Below are 17,203 nucleotides of genomic sequence, written 5' to 3'. Positions count from 1 at the left end.
TTCCCTTACCACCAATTCCCTGCCCTTCATCTCCATTGCCTGAGATGGGGCCCCTCCCCACCCCACAGAACTGATGGAACCTTACCAACCAACTCCCCCTCCCTCCGCTGGTTATTGTTCATCATGTCCAACTCTTTGTGACCCCATTTGGGGTTTTTATTGGCAGAGATACTGGAGTGATTTTCCATTTCCTTCTCCAGCTCATTTTACAGATGAGGAAACTGAGGCAAACAGGGTTAAGTGACTTGCCCAGGATCATACAGCTAATAGGTACCTGAGTTGTGCTCTATCTCCTGTACCACCTAGCTGCTTACCCACCTCTCATTTTAGAAGGCAGGAACAAGAAGGAGGGGAGGGGAATACACATTTACTGTGCACCTCCTATGTGCCTGGCACTGTGCTAAGTGCTTTTCAATCTTATTTGATCCTCTCAACAATCCTGTGAGGTAGGTGCTATTATCATCCCTGTTATACAGCTGAAAAATAGAGGTTTTTCCCAGAGGACACTTGGAGGTTTGCCCGTGGGGTACCCTGAGTCTGTTGTCTTTCCAGGGAGGAGGAAGAGCACAAGGGTACAGTTGTACCCTCAGCCTCAGGGTATGCTATATTATGGTTGCACCTCTAGAGGTAGGGGCCAGCCCACCTACATAGGGCAACCCTCTCCACCTAAAGAACATTCAGTACAGTGTATGGGGAAGCAGAGTAAACTAAGAGCTAGAGAATCTGAGTTCCAGTCCTGGCTCTGTGACCTTGGGTAAGTCACCTCTCTCTCTGGGCCTCAGTTTCTGTATCTGCAAGATCAGGGATTGAATGAGATGAATTTTGAGTTCCTTCCTGCTGTAAATCTATAATTACTAAGCTCCTTTTGAGCATTAATATTCTCTAGGTCATTGTGAATTCCTACCCAATTACTGTCAAGTTCCTGGCCACAGATGCTGAATTGGTAACTTTGATTTTGAGACATTCATTCATTCAACTACAATCATTTTCTTTCTATAACTTTCCCTCACTCCAACCCCACCTTCCTACCCCATCTTCTGTCATTCCCATCCCCTCTCCTTCCTGTGTATCGTTGGTATAATCTTTCTCCCAGCACTTGTGGAAGGAATCCCTACTTGTCCTTTCTCTATGTCAGTTTGGTTTCTATTAGCTCCATATTCCCCCATTTATACACAGACACAGACACACAGATGTACGGAGACACAGACACACACAGACACACACAGATACACACATATACATACACTGCTCTGTGTTCCATAGGGAAAAGGAGAGGAGGGTACCCATTATAATCCATCCAAAAGGTTCCGACTGTTCTGCTGTAACCTAACCCTGGCCCCAGGGTGGTAGCCAAAGCACAATTTAGTTTTGATCACCTGAAAGCTGATGGAATTATCTCTGTACCCTGGGATACCCAGAACCTTAATACGGACTGACAGCTTGAGGCCCAGGGCCTGGGACAGGATAGCAAGAGGATTCTGACTCTCCTTGCAAACAGGCTGCAGGCCTTGAAAGTGATGCCCCCAGAGGACAGGGTAGCCAGCCAGACAGGGCCCAAAGAGCCTAATTGAGAAAAGGTGTGTACACGCATATCTCTCTGTGTTTAGGTGGAGGGAGAGCTGCACCAACAGTGCAGAGATCAGTTTTCTCCTTGGGTAGAGGTTAAAAACAAAACAAAGGAAAGATGAAAGGCAGGGTTTGGGCAGCATAAACTCGGTTCCACCCATGGCCAAGCTGTCCTGACATATTCCCATGATCATGGGCTCTTAAGATTTGGAGTTGGCAGAGACCTCCCAAAGCATCTCATCCAAACCTCTCTTTTAACAGCTCAAGAAACTGAGGTTCATAAAGGAGAAGTGACTTTCCCCAGGTCTCTTAGGTAGCAGAAACAGGATTTGAACTTAGGTCCTTTGCCAGCTGGTAGAGTTTTCAAGGACTCAGACTCTCAAGAAAATGTCAGTCATTAGCTGACTTTATTAGACTTCTGAAATGACCCCTCCTAGCCAGGAGACCTCCAACCTTTATTTCCAACCAAGGAATATAATATATTTTTCCTTTCTGAGCTGCCAGGCATAGAATCATTCATTGGTGCTGAGGGTTAGAGCTTGAAGGAGATTTAGAGATTACTCTTTATGGAAGAGAAAGCCAATGAAAGTATTTGAGAGAGGTGCTTTGGACATTATTGAGTACAGCTTCTTAATTTTGGATGTTTAGGAGCATCAGCAGAATTAAAACCCAGACCTCCTGGATCAAAGGCCAGGGCTTGTTCTGCCCTGCTCTACTGCCCATGCTCCCTCTAAAGGGAAGCCCTTCTTCATCAATAAATCAACCCACAAGTATCTATTAAGTACTTACTCAGTGCCAGACACTGCCAGTGTAGTTGGTAGTGCTTGCTGTCTCTTCCCCAAATGATCATGTATCTACTTGTATATCTACCATATCCCCTTTCCTCATCTCTAGTAGAGTATAAAATCCTTGAAGGAATTGTTGCTGGGTTTTTAATATTGGCTATGTATCCCCAATTTCTGACACAGTGCTTAGCACACTGTAGGTACTTAATAAATGCTTGCTGGATTGGTTTGGCATTCCGTGTTACCATGTAACTGGCATATCACTTGCTTGTTGCAGCCCGATCCCTTCTCCCCCTTTTCCCTCTGGAGTTCATGCGCCTTCAAGGCCCTCTTGGTTTGTCCATAGCCCTGGCTGGGAGCCTTCAGCACCAGGTGGTTCCACTCACCAATGCAGACATTTTCATCATCCAGCTCGGCAGAGCCATTGCGGTAGTAGCCCAGGCGGCAGTGCTGGCAGTGTTGGCCGCGGGTGTTGTGTTTACAGCTCACGCAGGTCACCACATTCAAGAAGTCGATGTAGCTACAGCGGTTGGAATGACCATAACACTCGCAGTCTGCCAAAGAGCGAGAAGACAGACCACACATGGGCATCGTAGACAAGTATGTCACATCGGGGAGGGATTTCAGAGGGCCATCTGCCCCTTCCCCTTTATTTGGTAGAGGTTAAAAAAAAATGCATTCTGGGCCCAGATCATTCAAGTAACTTGCCCAGGGTCATTTAGCAAGTTAGAGGCTCTTCAGTTGAACAAGCATGTAGGTCTAAGTAAGAATTCTCTTGCCCCATAGTTTTCTAGGTCTTTTGTCATATGTCTCTGGTAGTCCAGGGACAAAGGGCTCCAGGACATGGAGTAATCATTCTCTCTTGCTTCCAAAAACCATGGGCAGCCCTTGGGACTAATGGACAAATCCTCTTTGGGGCTGATCAGTTTTGAAGTCACTTAACTCTCCTCTGAGAACTAATGTCTTCCAGAAAGCTTTCAGGTGTAGCAAAAAGGAATCTTTTGACCAGCATCAAACACTGCACTCAGTCTTTGAGGGAGACTACTGGATCTGAGGATTTGGGGAATATGTTCACAATCCCCTAAGATTCTTGGGAAGTGGCTAGGAAATAGCACTTAGAAAATATGACATAAAGCACAGGGTTCAAAAAAGCATCCATCCAGGGCTTCCAGCACTGAGCTGTACTCTGACTTGCCAGTTCCCATGGTAGGGATGGGGGGGGGTGGTCAGCAAAATCCAAGGAAGGTGAAGAACTAGGCTTTGACCAGGTGGTACTGGTAGATCCTAGAAAGGAGTAAGCATGCAAGGAATAGATGGAATGGGCAGACAGCTGCAAGGGTTGGGGTGGTGAATTGAAACCACATCAAAGAGGACAGAATGGACAAGGAACTTACTCTCCCCTCCCTCACCCCCATATACTGCATTGGAAATAGGAACCTGGAAGCATGCCCTATCCCCAGAAAGGCTGGGAGCAGAAGGAGGGGGCATTAGCCATGTTAGCCAGGATAGACTTACCCAGGAGACTTGAAGCCCTTCAAGACTGGAGACATCTCAACAAACCAGGAATCAACTCACCTATCCCTGAATTAGTCTTTGTTCCAGCCTGGGGACAACTGTCTTGGTTTCATCTTCTTTGTATGTCCAGTGCTTAGCACAATTTTTGGTACATAGTAAGCACTTACTTAATAAATTATTCTTGTTGGCTGCCTATTGCTTGAGGTAAAGTGGCCCATTCCCTCCCCCTTCCCACCCCCTAGATCCTTTCCCTTGGGGTTCTGGGGGGGTTAAAAGAGAGTCAAAGATTAAACTAGATCTGTTAAAAGAGGGAGGCAAATTGCATGATGTCCTAAGTAGAGTATGGGGACTGGAAGATTTTGGTCATGTTTCTCTAGTGATGACATCATTAAGGGCAGAGATTTGGGGTGGAGAGGGTGGGAAGGTAAGTAAGAAGAGTCTGGCACCCAGCCTCCCCTTCCCTTTCTGAGGAAAGCAGGGTCTGCCTGCCTCTAGAATCACTGGGCAAAATTCCCAAATGTCCTTTGGGGTTGACCTATCTCAAGGGAGTCTTACTCTCCACTGAACATGAATTACATTTTTATGTATTTTATTATATGTTTATATTACATATTACAATGAAATGAGTTACAAGGTACTCTCCCCCAAAAAGCTATATGAGGTGCTTAGTATTAAGTATTATTGTCTCCTTCACATGTCTAATTGATAACATATTGTTTGCCTTCTCAGTGGTTGGGGAGGGACTTGGAGGAGGGAGAAAATTTGGAACTCAAAATTTTAAGAAATGAATGTTAAAATAAAGTATAATTATATTTTAAAAATTCCAAAATATATATACTATTGTACCCATTCTAAGGATGCGGAAACTGAGCTTCAAAGAAACTTGTCTATAGAAACACAGTTTGTGAGTGTCAGAGCTGGGACTCAACCCCAGGTCTCCTGACACCACATCTAGTGTTCTTTCTACTACATCCTGCTTTGGTTCATGGCAAGGAAAGGTTCACTGTCTTGAAAACACAGATATCTTTGAAAAAGCCTCTTCCATCTGAAGGAAGAGAAGATTCATTCTCAGTGTCTGGGGAGTATGGGGGTCTCTGAGGGAGTACTTCTGAGCTCTACTCAAGGAGAGGCAAAGGGCTCCATTCTCTCCATTACCAGGGGCCTGCTTGGCAATGCTCTTTACCTCCATGAGAGACCAAAAAGATATAATCTTAACCTTAGCTCATCCCTCCAGCCTGATTCTATAGACAATCCATGCTAAGAACCCCATAGTCACCACAGTGTGCCTAAGATGGTAGCAGGCAGACCCAGTCTCCTTCCTGCCACAAAGTCCAGGGGTTCCAGAGCTCCTACTTTCCAGAGGAGCCCAAGAGAAAAGAGGATTCAGGAAGGAAGCCTTTTTCTGCTTCCACAAGCAGCCCTGAGCCTGGTCAACCCAAGGCTAGCTCTCTAGAGTTGGGAGGACCCTAGAGAAGAAAGACGGAGCTTAACTTTGGCTCAACCATTCAAGTGGATATTCCCAGTTGGACCCTAGGAATGGCCTTTTGGAACTCTCCTCTCTTCCTCCTGCTGGCCTGGTAGGTCTGGCTTCCTAGTCCTGCCTTGATGCTCTCCCATGGGACTCATCTTCCTCTTACCTTTGAATACTTCAATGGGCACCACTTGAGGAGACTTAGGCTTGAGCTGGAAAAGTTTGGAGATCTTGGCAGGGACAGCAACAGTAGTGGCAGCTTGGAGAAACAAGAGACAAGCTCTTTTATCACTTTCCCTAAGGTCTTTGGATATATAGGACAGGATGCCAAGAAAAAGCTGCTGTTGGCCTTTTCAGAGGCCTAGAGGAGTCCATTCAGGCAGGAAGAGGTTAAATAATTGGCTGAAGATAACACAACAAAGACCACACAACAGGACCCCAGCCCTGCCTCATCTCCCTTCCAAGTCATCCTACGTAGATCTGCCAGATTAATCTTCCTAAAACATTGATTTTATATGTTCCATTACTTCTCAAAAACTTTCTGTGGCTCTCTATTTCCCACAGGATCAATTTGAAACTCCTAATTTTGCAATTCAATGCTTCTATTCAAGGAAGTCAAGCCTCTTGATTCTTATCTGCTACTAGGTTCTAATCCAACTGGTTTACCTCTCTTCTGAACAAATCAGATTCTTTCCTACCTTGGGCCTTTCCTTACACTTTTTCCCAAGACCCAGTATTGGAATGCCTTCTCCAATTACATGTCCTATCTTCAAGGTGAGTCCGTCCTCTTCTGCACTCCTAAGATTTGATGGACATCACTGAAAATCACTGAGTCACAGAATCTTAAAGTTGGAAGGAATTAATGATAATCTAGTCCAAGCTCTGCATTTTCCTGAGCAGAAAACCAAGGTCCTTTGAGAAGGAGAGACTTGCCCAAGGATGCAAAATAAGGCAGTGACTGGACCAGGCCTTCTAGAACATGGGTCTTTCAAGTCACAATCCAGTGAGTGATTTTATACTATCCCATGCATTCTACACATATCCCCAGCTAGATTGTATGCTCTTGGAGGACAAGGACCAGATCCTATTTATCTATACATTCCCCACAGTACCTAACACACAGCCCACATTTAATGGAGCATAGAACAGGGACCTAATTGGTCATCTGGTCTTATTCATTTTTTACAATGAAAATATTGAGACCCAGAGAAGGAACATGACCTGTTCAAAGTCACATAACTGAGATTCCAAATCAGGTCCTGTGACTCCAAAATTATTTATAAGGATGATGAAAGGGGCTCTAGAACATCAGCTTCTGTTTCCCTTTTAGGTCCCAGATATTCTACCTCTTTAGAATTGGAGGAAAGTCCCCAGCTAGACTATTGGCCCCCATAAAAAAAAAATCATACTTTGTCCCCCAATGCAGTCCAAGGCAGAGCCATTATTCACCTATCATTCCCCATCACAGTGATGTCGCTCACATTGGCAGCCAGCTCTGGGAGCTGTTGACCAGCAGAGGGTGCTGAAAGCCTTGATTTATTCTCTGCAGCTCCTTAGAAACACAAAGAAACCTCATTCTCTGGCAGGCCAGGGACTCAGGGCAGAGAGGGTAGGTCTGGAGAGACTTTTGAGATCCCAGCCTTCTACGACTTCCTAGTTTGGAAATGGCTCCTTTCTTAGGGCTAAAGATACTCTTCTTTCTGGGCAGCAGTGGGAATGGCAGGGAGGGAACAGGGAAGTAAGAGCTGAGAAAGTTAGCCTCTGGTTCTAACATTGTCTCTGACTCTCTGCAGGTAAACCATTTCCCTTCTTTGGGCCTTAGTTTTCTCATCTGTAAAATTGGGGTGATAAGCCGTGCCTTCCTCTATCTCATAAGGCAGTATGGTGAGGACAAAATGAGATAATAGATGTGAAAGTGCTTCTAAAACTTTCAAGAATGATTCAAAATGGGAAGGAAGGGAATAAGAATTTACATTGTCCCTACTATGTGTCAGGCACTGTGTGCTTTACAAGAAACTCCTTTAATCCTCACAACAATCTGGTAAGGTAGGTGCTTCTATGGCTTCCATTTTACAGTTGAGGAAACTGAGGCAAACAGAGATTAAGTAACTTGCTTAGGGCCATATAATTGGTATCAGAGTTCAAATTAGAACTCAGGTCTTTATGACTCCAGGCCCAATGCTCTCTCCATGGAGCCATCTAGTTGCCTTTAAGGCCAGGAGGAAGAGAGAGAGGCAGTGCTTGTATGTAGTGGAAAGAGCATTGGCTTTGAAGTCAGAGGACCTAGTTTCAAATTCTGCTTCTGTCACTCTGCATGTGACCCTGGGCAAGTAACTTAACCTCCTTGGGCCTTTGTCTCATCTCTAAAATGAGGGGGCTTGGACTAGATGACCATTGTGCCTTCTAGCTCTGAATCTGGGATCTCCCATTATTACTTAGCACAAAAAGATCACAGGTAATGTTCAATTTATCTGATTTTCCCTCATGAGAAAGTCAGAAGAATAAAATTTTCCACCTGTCTACATGATTCCATCTCTATCTGCCTTTTTCTCTCTTCTCTCCACATATTCCCTGTTGCCTGTTGCTTCAGGATAGAGAACCTTAGATGTAGAGTCGGAAGGGAGGATGGCACCATATTGTGAAGGCCTGGAAGGGACCTTCACACTTTACATGAAGCGCCGTGACCAGTGTCACACAAGAAGTGAGTAACAGTGCCAGGATTCCATTCCAAGTCTTCTGACTTCAAATATGGGCATCCTTCACTCTAAATTCTAAACACCTTGGGTTGGCATTCTAAGCCCTGGCATTAGTTGGCATCTCATATCTAAAACAACAACAGCAATGATAATTCTATTTCTTCAGTGCTTTCTAATCTACAAAGTACTTCCTTCATAGTAAGTGTGTAAGGTAGGCAGCATGCAAGCTTATTCCTGCCTTTCTGTCCTCATCTTTTTTCAGTCCTAGAATACTAACCTGTCTCTTCCTACTTTGTTGGTTTCTTCATTGTTTTCTTCCTCTAGTTCATTCTTTACCCTGCCACTTCCTCTGACTGAGTTGCTTTCCCTCTTCCTTATCTAAACCCTCCCCATCCTTCAAGACTCAGCTTGTCTCATGGAGCTTCCTCCTCTGAACCCCTAGAGTACTTAGAGTCCATGCTCCATGGTCTAACACTCTTTGAACATATCATTCTTCCCCTCCAAAGCTTTTCATGGCCGGCCCTCCCTCAACCCCATCTTTTCTTAGTCAGAACCATAAAATCCATAAAAAAGATTTACTTTTATGTATTTTTGTATCTTTTACTTTGTATCACCTACTACGTGCCTGGCACAGGGAAGACTTGTAGCAGGTGACACATACTTAATAACTGACTTGTACACATATTTGCAAATATATATACATATGCACAGGTATGAGGGTTACTTTCCCCCAATAAGATTGTGTGCTTTATTTAAAGGGCACAATGGAAAGGAATACATTGGCCACAACTCTTGTCTATATCTATATGCACAAAGGCAGTCACATTGCCCGCCAGGTGAAAGCTGGGGCTAGCTAAGCAGCAAGGCTGAGATCGGGACAGCTGCTGGCGTCTCCCCAGTATCTCCATCAGCAAGTATTCACTACTCTGTAACTAGGTAAACATCATGGCCAGAGCAGGTAAGGGGAATAGATTGTGGGAGGCTCTGGGAGAATCCCTAGGTGTACTCAGGTGTCTCCTAGGAACAGGAGGCCAGATGCCATAAAAATCTCAAAGTAAGCACCCACAGATTCTCAGAACAAGCCTGTTGCTTGCTGAGTGGCCTCATCCCTAGAGTAGGCCAGAGGGCTACCTACCCGAGTCACAGGATTAAAATCAGACCATGACAAGGAGCCAGACAAATTTCCTCTCTAAAGCAGGCTGGGTAAATCCCTCAAATGCCAGGCAGAATTTCCAGTTTGGGTGGATGAGGCAGTAGCACACTCTTCCACAGGAAAAATGCAGAATTTTCTAAGGGGCAATTTGATAACGGAAAGAGCCTTCACTGACTCTGGAATCAGAGGACCTGGATTCCAATGTTACTTTGACAATACATGTCTGACCTCGAATGAGTCATTTGACCTTCACAGACTTTAGGGTCCTCATCTCTAAAATGAGGGGGTGGGAGGAGATAGCCTTGGAGATCTGCTCCAGATCCGTGATCCTTCATGTCTCAGAGCACATGGAATCACATTACTGTAGGACTAACTCCTACCCTAGAATCTCCAAGTTACTCTTATAATTTCCTGCTGTTTTTCTTAAGACAAAAGGGAGACACATCATCTATAGCACTCTGAAAGAGATGAGTACTCATCAGTGCTCACTGAATGAATGAATGAACTAGAGCAGCTTACTCTCCCCTCAGTGACATAATACACATAATTCCTTCTCCTTTCTTCTACTCCCTGGGTGGTTCTACTCAATACTGATCCTCTTCACGAATGATCCTCAATGTTCTCCCCAGCTGGTGATACCAGATCTCCTTCCATAACTTCTCATCTTAAACTCCATTCCTAAGAGCACTAATAGCTGACATTATAAAACTTCAGGTTTTGTAAAACACTTTCCATACATAATCTCATTTGGTCCTCACAACCAGCCTATGAAGTAACCGGGCTACTGATAGTAATATCCCATCTTATAGATTTGGAAATTGAGGCAGAGAGAAGTCAAACAGCTGGTAAGTCTGTATCTGTGTGTGGGGGGACCAAGATTTAAACCCAGATCTTTCTAACTCCAAATCCAGTTTTCTATCTATCACGCTGCTGTTCTAGCTAGAAAGAAAGACCTAAGGCTATAAGGAACACTCTCCCCTTCTCTGATCACTCGGAAGAGACTCCAGTATTGGACTAGCTCCACAAGGAGGCTGAACGAGTTCTCATGGTGCCCTTGCTGGAGCTCCCACCTGGTGATCTGTGATGCTTCAGGGATATCCCTTAGGAAGGTAATACAATAATGGCTGACGTAGCATGTAAAACTTTGCAAAGTGCTTCATACACATTAGGTCATCTAGTGGGGGAAGAATTTTTTAGGATCATAGACTTAGACCTGAAGGGGGCTTTAAAGGCCATTAGGAACCTAGGAGATGGAGAAGGAAGAAAGAGGAAAGAGGTGGGTGGAGAGAGATGGAAGAAGGGAGGGCAAGAGAGAGAGAGACAGAGAAAGAGGAGGAAGAGACAGAAACAGAGACACAGAGACAGAGATAGTAACAAGGACAGAGAGAGATAGAGAGGGGAGGGGGAAGGAATGAGAGAATGAGACAGAGAAAGAAGACAGAGAGAACAGAGAGGTAGAAAGCTAGAGATAGAGAAGGGGAAGAGATAGAGGTAGAACAAGACAGACAGGCAGACAGAAAGATGGAGACAGAGAGGCAGAGACAGAGATAGACACAGAGAGAACAAGAGAGAGCAGCAGTGACCTAGGAGACTCTCCTCCAGGTGCTTTCTCACCAATTTCTTATTCCTGCAAGGCCCAGTAATAGTACCCAGGGGAATGTTGTAATCAGCAATAAATATATCCCTACCTTCTGTCTTGGTGTTAACCTTGAGCATAGGGATGCCCATCTGCAGAGGGGCAGCTGTTGATGACCTGGTCCACTCTCATGTAGAAATAAGAGGAAAGTCCAGTTACAAGGTGATATAAGGACTCGGTCCCAATGACATACTCAATTGCTCCCTTCTAGTGATATGGATATAACCTTGGGTGTTATGTGTTATGGGCTCCTTTCCCAGGAACCGCCTTCAGTTGCCACCCCCCTAGATGAGAAAGCTAGGTTGCCCACTTTTACCCTGCCTCCCAGATAGAAGAGTAATCTGAGGAGGCTATAAAAAATCATGATGTGTCAGGAGTGGTTATATCTACACTGGTTGATTAGACTGGATCCAAATCCACATGAATAGCAGCACCTACACTACTATAACTTTGACCACACATGTGGATTCATTGCCAGATGTGATGAATGCATCTTCACCCTTCTGGATGGGCCTTGTACTCACTTAGAAGTCCAGATGTATAGAACTCTTAGAATGTGCAGTTCAATTCCCAAATCACCTAATCAATATACAATACGGTCTATCTACACGGCCAAATGTAGATTCAGCCACTCATGGGGAAACAGCACTAGAAGCAGGATCTCTGGTAAACATTTGCTAAAGAACAAAATTATTCCAATACATATGTCTGTTCCCACATTAGACCTGACTCCTAAGTCACTGTGGAGGGAATCTCCATCCCTTTGTCTAATCTTTGAGTTTTCTCAGGAGAATGTTGTTCAGTTGTATTCAACTCTTCTTGATCCCATTTGAGTTTTTTAAAAGTTTTTTTGCCAAGATACCGGAGTGGTTTGCCATTTCCTTCTCTGGCTCATTTTACAAATGAGGAAACTGAGGCAAATAAGGTTCAGTGACTTGCCCAGAGTTGCACAGCTAGAAAGGATCTGAGGCTGGATTTGAACTCAAGTCTTCCTGACTCCAGGTCTGGCACCCTATACTGAGCCCCCTAGCTGCCTTACTAAATCATTATTCATTCATTCATTAGGAAGTATTTCATCACATCTAGCCAAAACTCACTTCTCTACAGGGTCTGATCATTGCTTCTAGCCTGGCCTTCTGAGGCTAAGCAAGGAAAATCTTCTTTTTCCACATCCTTTCAACTACTTGAACATGGCTATCACACCTCCTCTAGGTCTTTCCTTCTCTAGGATACTCTTTCCCACTTCCTCCAGCCAACCCTCATAAAACACAGTCTCAAGGCTCTTCATCATCCTGGATGTCATCCAGTCAAAACCCAAAATACTACACTGTTCATTTTCAGGTCTAAAGAAGAACACAATGATGGGAAGATGAAATGAAAGAGAGGGTGAGAGTGAAAGAAATCTCTCCTTTGCTCAATTTCAAAGGATAAACCCAGGGGGACAAGGTCGAAATTTGAGTTTTCAGCTCCTTCGAGGGATTATAAACAGCCACGCTGGTAGAGTACGAAAAACAGAATCGAATGTCTAAAAAGTACAGGGTACTTTTTAACTGGGAGCTGGGAGCCTTTGGATATCAAATTGATATTAATATGGTGTTCAACGAGGAGAGGAGACCGCCCTCCTCAAATTGGCAAGGGCTTAATTAGAGTCATAATAAAAACCAGCCCTGAAGGCATTTTGCTTTTTAGTCATGCACATACATCACCCCTCTTCCTCCTCCTGCTGAGCAGGAAAAAAAACGAAGAGCAGTTTTTCAGAGTCCATCCTGACCACCAGGCCTGTCTCTGCTTTCTCTGAGTCCCCACCTGTGGACATCCTGACTGGCAGGAGGGAAAAGCACATGTTCCAGGTGTTCTGAGTCCTATTTGTGTCCAGTAGCACTTAGCACAGTTTTGTTCATTTGGTTTTTGCACATAGTACATGCTTAACGGATACTTTGCTTTTTATTCATTTTGGGAACCTCAGCCAGATTTGGACCAAAGGACTGGAATTACGCATGTAGAGGTGCTGCGATGGCCCCAGAAATTTTCTGGCTTGGTATCTGGAGGGAAGAAAAAGTGCACACAAAGCACAATGTCCAGGCTTCCAGGTTTTTCTGGGAACGTTCTCAGGTTCTTCTGAAAAGTATTCACCCAGGAAGCCTGAGGCAAATGCCAGGGCCATATGGAAGATGTGATTGCTTCGTTTCCCTTACTATTTCTCAGCGTGCTGGGGTGCTGGGGGCTCTCGCAAGGAGGGGTGCCAGGAGCAGGGAAGGCCAGGATCCCAGATATTGGCAGGAACAGTAAAGCTCACACAGCGGGTACTCTAGGATTGTTTGTGGATAAGATGAACTGAGGAGGAGAACAGTGATGATAACAGAGATAATAAAAATAGTGAAGAGGAAGATGATTTTGCGTGGACCCAGCCACCTCATCCTCCTGTATTTGGGTTCATTGAAGTCTAGCTTCAAGAGTGAAGTTTTATCCTTTTTGACCAGAGGCAAATCACTTTATTTCTCTCAGACTCAGTTTCCTCATCTTTAAAATGAGGAGATCAGACTAGATGTGCTCCAACGCTTCTCTTTCAGGTCTAATCTATTATCCTATCAATTATCACCTCCTTCAGGAGGAGAATTTGATTCTCTTGCTCTAGGCTGAAATTTTTACAATGTTCTCCATACTATCTAACTGTTAGCCCCACCATCTGGAGGGCTTCCATTAGCTGGATGCACTAGACTTCTCAAAATGTCCCTCTTGCTTGAAGCTCCCCAATCATTTCCACTGCTCCTTAATCAATCCTTGCCTTTGCTTTCTCCCAGGAAAGCGTTCTTAACCTTTGGGGGTGGGGAGGATCATGGATCCCTTAGGCAGTCTGGTGAATCCTATGGACCCCTTCTCAGAATGTTTTTAAATTCATAAAATAAAGCACATGGGATTACAAAAGAAATCAATCATATTGAAACAGGGATGAAATTTTTCCTCTCCAAATTCCCAGACCTCCAGAAATCTCTCCATGGATCTCAGGTTAAGAACCCATGCTCTCAGCACTTATTTATGGAGAGATTTTCCAATATGCCTGTTGGTAGTTGTCTGGCCCCTCATGTATACTCTCTCAGTTCATACATACACATACATACATGTACATATATGTATGACATATACATATATGTATAATACATATACATGTATATATACATTCACACACATACACATATGTCTCATCTTCCCAACTAGATTGTAAGTTTCCTGAAGGTAGAAACTGTGTCTCTGATTTCTTTTCTTTTTCTCTTCTTTCCAAATCAAAGAATCCTTCTGCAAGATGTAGCAGAAACCAGCAACTAGAAACCTAGTCTAAGACCACAATCTCTTGGGATCCCAGACCCTCTGGAAAACCTCACTCACTATAACCAGTGAGGTCCCCAAGGAAAAGAGTCTCCCTTGACATACCTGGACTTCCTTCAGTTCTTCCACCTGCCTTGGTAACAGGCTGCCCACTGGGAGTGACCTCTGAGCGCAGAGGCAGCAAGACAAGGCAGTAGGCAAAAAAACAAAAACTTATCAATTGTATTATGCAAAGGACATCATCTGCTTGGGGTGAGGGAAACTCTCCTATGGTCTTACCCCCCTCCCCCATCCCCTTCCCTACTCCGGCCTCCCAAGGCTCACAGAATAGTCCAGCTAAAAGCAACAGGGAAACCCGACTTGGAGAGATAGATGTAACTCTAAATTTTATTTCTAACTCCCAGAGATGGATATATTCAACCCAAGCAATTGAGGAGGGTTTGTCTGCTAAAACTCATTCAAGTGGAGGAGTGATTGGGATATGGAGTAGAAATCTGCTTGTGTCTTGGAGGAAGGTTTCTTTGTTCCCGTTCCTCCCATCCCCCCAGGACTGCCATGACCTCCTTCAGTACTGGGCTCTGTCAGGTGGGTTAGGAACTGGGGGCAACCCTGATAAAGTTCCAAAGGATCATCCTGTCCTAGGGACCACCCTCCCATCACTCTTGTCCCACTTCTCCCTCACCCCAGTTCTGCTTTCCTCTTCATGAGGATGCACTTAGCCTATTTCCCCCAGGAAATTAGAAACAAACAGTGGGCTTTCCTGTCTTTCTGCCTAAACAGACTCTGCACATCCCTTGCCCCTTATCTCCCTCAAGTCTTAATAGCTGGAAAATTCACCTCCCGGGGAAAACAACAACAAAAACAACACCCAAGCTTTAGTTATATACAGTTCCCATGCTTAGGAGCCATGAGATCATACTAAACTAGCTTTCCATCTAAACTATGGCTGTGGGTCTGGGTTGTTGGGCTGGAATAGGAAGGGGAAAAAGCAGGCTAGTCTAGTCAAGTAACAACCCAGCTCCCACCCAGTCACTCTAAAAGGACAAGAGAAATACAGAGATCCTTCCTTTCCCTCTCAAGTCACTTCCATTCATTTGGTTCCATTGATATGACTTGGGGAAGCCATGTGCCAGGCTTCCAGGGACCCCACTCAAGTCAACTTAAACAATAAGGTGTCCAGACAATGATGCTTGCCAGGTTTGAGAGGATGTAATTTAGAGGTTCTTTTTCCTGTCTTCCCCACCACCACCCCTGAAAATATAGCAAGCCATTGAAAAGATGAGAATTCAAATTTCTGTCCAAGCTGGCTTTTAATCCCCACAATAAAAGCTTGCTATAGAAGGGTTTCCTCCACTGGGTGGGAGCTTGGAGTGGATGACCTGTAAGGTCTTATCCAACTCCAAACGTCATTGGCTCAAAGGGTCTATGAATCAATAACTAATGACTAATAAGCAACGACTAAATTCTTTTCTGATGGAGAAAGACAAGACAACTATCTAAGAATGAGATAGGGCAACCAAGAGTATTTGCTGTACACTACTGGGAAATAGGGTTCTAACTTCTTGTACCCACCTGTGGATTGCTGGGTGCTGGGAAGGGTGAGGGCTTGTGTGGTGGGGGTTGTGGGAGTAGAATTGATGATGGCCACCCCAGGGGCCACTGAGGTGGCAGTGGCCTTGGGGATAGTGACTTTCTGTGGCCGACTGATTCCTGGCAAGACATGAGGAAAACAAGAGTGGGGTGGATGGAGAAAGGGAATTGGAGGAGGGAAAGGGAATGACCATTTCAGAAATGCCATCTATTCCTTGCAAGACATTAGGAAAAAACCAAATGGATACATATCTCCTGTTGGATCTAATAGCATTCTCATTTTCCACCCCCACCAACATCTTAGGTAAGAGGGAAGCAAGATAGATAGTTGCTTAGGACTCAGCCCTGCAGAATAAAGGCCCTGGGATGATCGCCCCAGTCAAATAATGAAAGTTAATATACATCAACATCCACATCATTTCTTCAGAAGACCTCCTTGATTCTCCCTCAGTTCCCTTACTCTCTGGTCCTGACTTTCCTCCCCCAGCTCTGTCACTTGACTGCTTGGTGTCTGGATATCAGATAGGTTTCCCTAAATAGAAGGCTAAACAACAATGGCCCTTTACCCAAGCTGGATTAAGAGTTTAGAACTTAAATCCGTCACTGGTTATAAGGAAGATCACCAGCAATGGAGTCCCCTCTGGGTACCACTGCCCACCAGCCAGGAGGGGCATTTTCACAGTCCAGGTGAGAGGAGAGGCTTGGTAGTGAGAAGAAGGAGGAGTTCACTGGGGGGTCAAGGGGACTTGCAAAAGTCCAGTTTGTTCCTTTTTTCCAAGGCAGTGCTAATGAAGCTCTAGGGGAGAAAGTGAAGAGGCAGTAAGCTGCCGGGTGCAGCCAAACAACAAAAAAGAACTCAGAAGAGACTGAGGGAGGGAGGAGGGGGACAGCAAATGAGACACAATTAGAGGAACGAGATGGATGGCTGGCAGGCACAGAAAGAACATTCAAGTCCCTGCGTTTTTGTTTTTTTTCCCCGTGCAAACAGCCTCATGCAATAAGGATGTCAACCTTCTTTCGGTTCTCTAGGTCTTTACTTACTGCCAAAGGCGGAGCCTGCAGCCGCACCTAGAGGAGAGAGAAGACAAGGTCATGTTATAGGGCTGAAGGAACAGAGCTTGCTCTCTGCAGAGGGTTCGTGACTCCTGGGGGAGGAAGGGACATGGTGAGGAGGTATCTACTTCCAGCTCAAAGATACCCTGACCCCAAAAGAAAAGTCTGCCAACCAGGTTCGGGGGCATTTCCAAGGACACAAAGGGGAGGTGGCATCCTTCACTGGGTGCAATGTGGATTAGGAGGGGGTTGCAGTTTTCTCCAAAGATGTTAGGAGAATCCAGAAATAATTCACTCCAGATCCCCCTCCTATACCAGTCACCCCACCCCCTACCCTTAAACTCAGTTACTCTCCACCATGTTAGAAGAAAAAACAGGAACATCTCAGACAACTCCAGGAGACTCTTGGGAAAA

At 44.9% G+C, this 17,203-nt stretch overlaps 1 protein-coding gene across 2 annotated transcripts in view; it reads right to left on the bottom strand.

Moving 5' to 3' along the window:
- Positions 1-17,203, bottom strand: part of NTNG2 (netrin G2) — a 94,823-nt gene that overhangs the window by 4,979 nt on the left and 72,641 nt on the right. The window contains exons 4-9 of one of the 2 annotated variants that reach the window (XM_072632776.1): positions 16,778-16,804; positions 15,719-15,856; positions 14,252-14,311; positions 10,875-10,949; positions 5,504-5,596; positions 2,738-2,905 (exon numbers count right to left, since the gene is read on the bottom strand). In XM_072632776.1, the coding sequence (XP_072488877.1) occupies positions 2,738-2,905; positions 5,504-5,596; positions 10,875-10,949; positions 14,252-14,311; positions 15,719-15,856; positions 16,778-16,804 (561 nt within the window). The remainder of the gene's footprint in view (positions 1-2,737; positions 2,906-5,503; positions 5,597-10,874; positions 10,950-14,251; positions 14,312-15,718; positions 15,857-16,777; positions 16,805-17,203) is intronic. The other variant, XM_072632775.1, reaches the window with a different exon arrangement.

The sequence above is a fragment of the Notamacropus eugenii genome, chromosome 1 (assembly GCF_028372415.1).
Source record: "Notamacropus eugenii isolate mMacEug1 chromosome 1, mMacEug1.pri_v2, whole genome shotgun sequence".
Classification (NCBI taxonomy): Eukaryota; Metazoa; Chordata; class Mammalia; order Diprotodontia; family Macropodidae; genus Notamacropus; species Notamacropus eugenii.
This window is presented reverse-complemented; position numbering and strand designations above follow the sequence as displayed.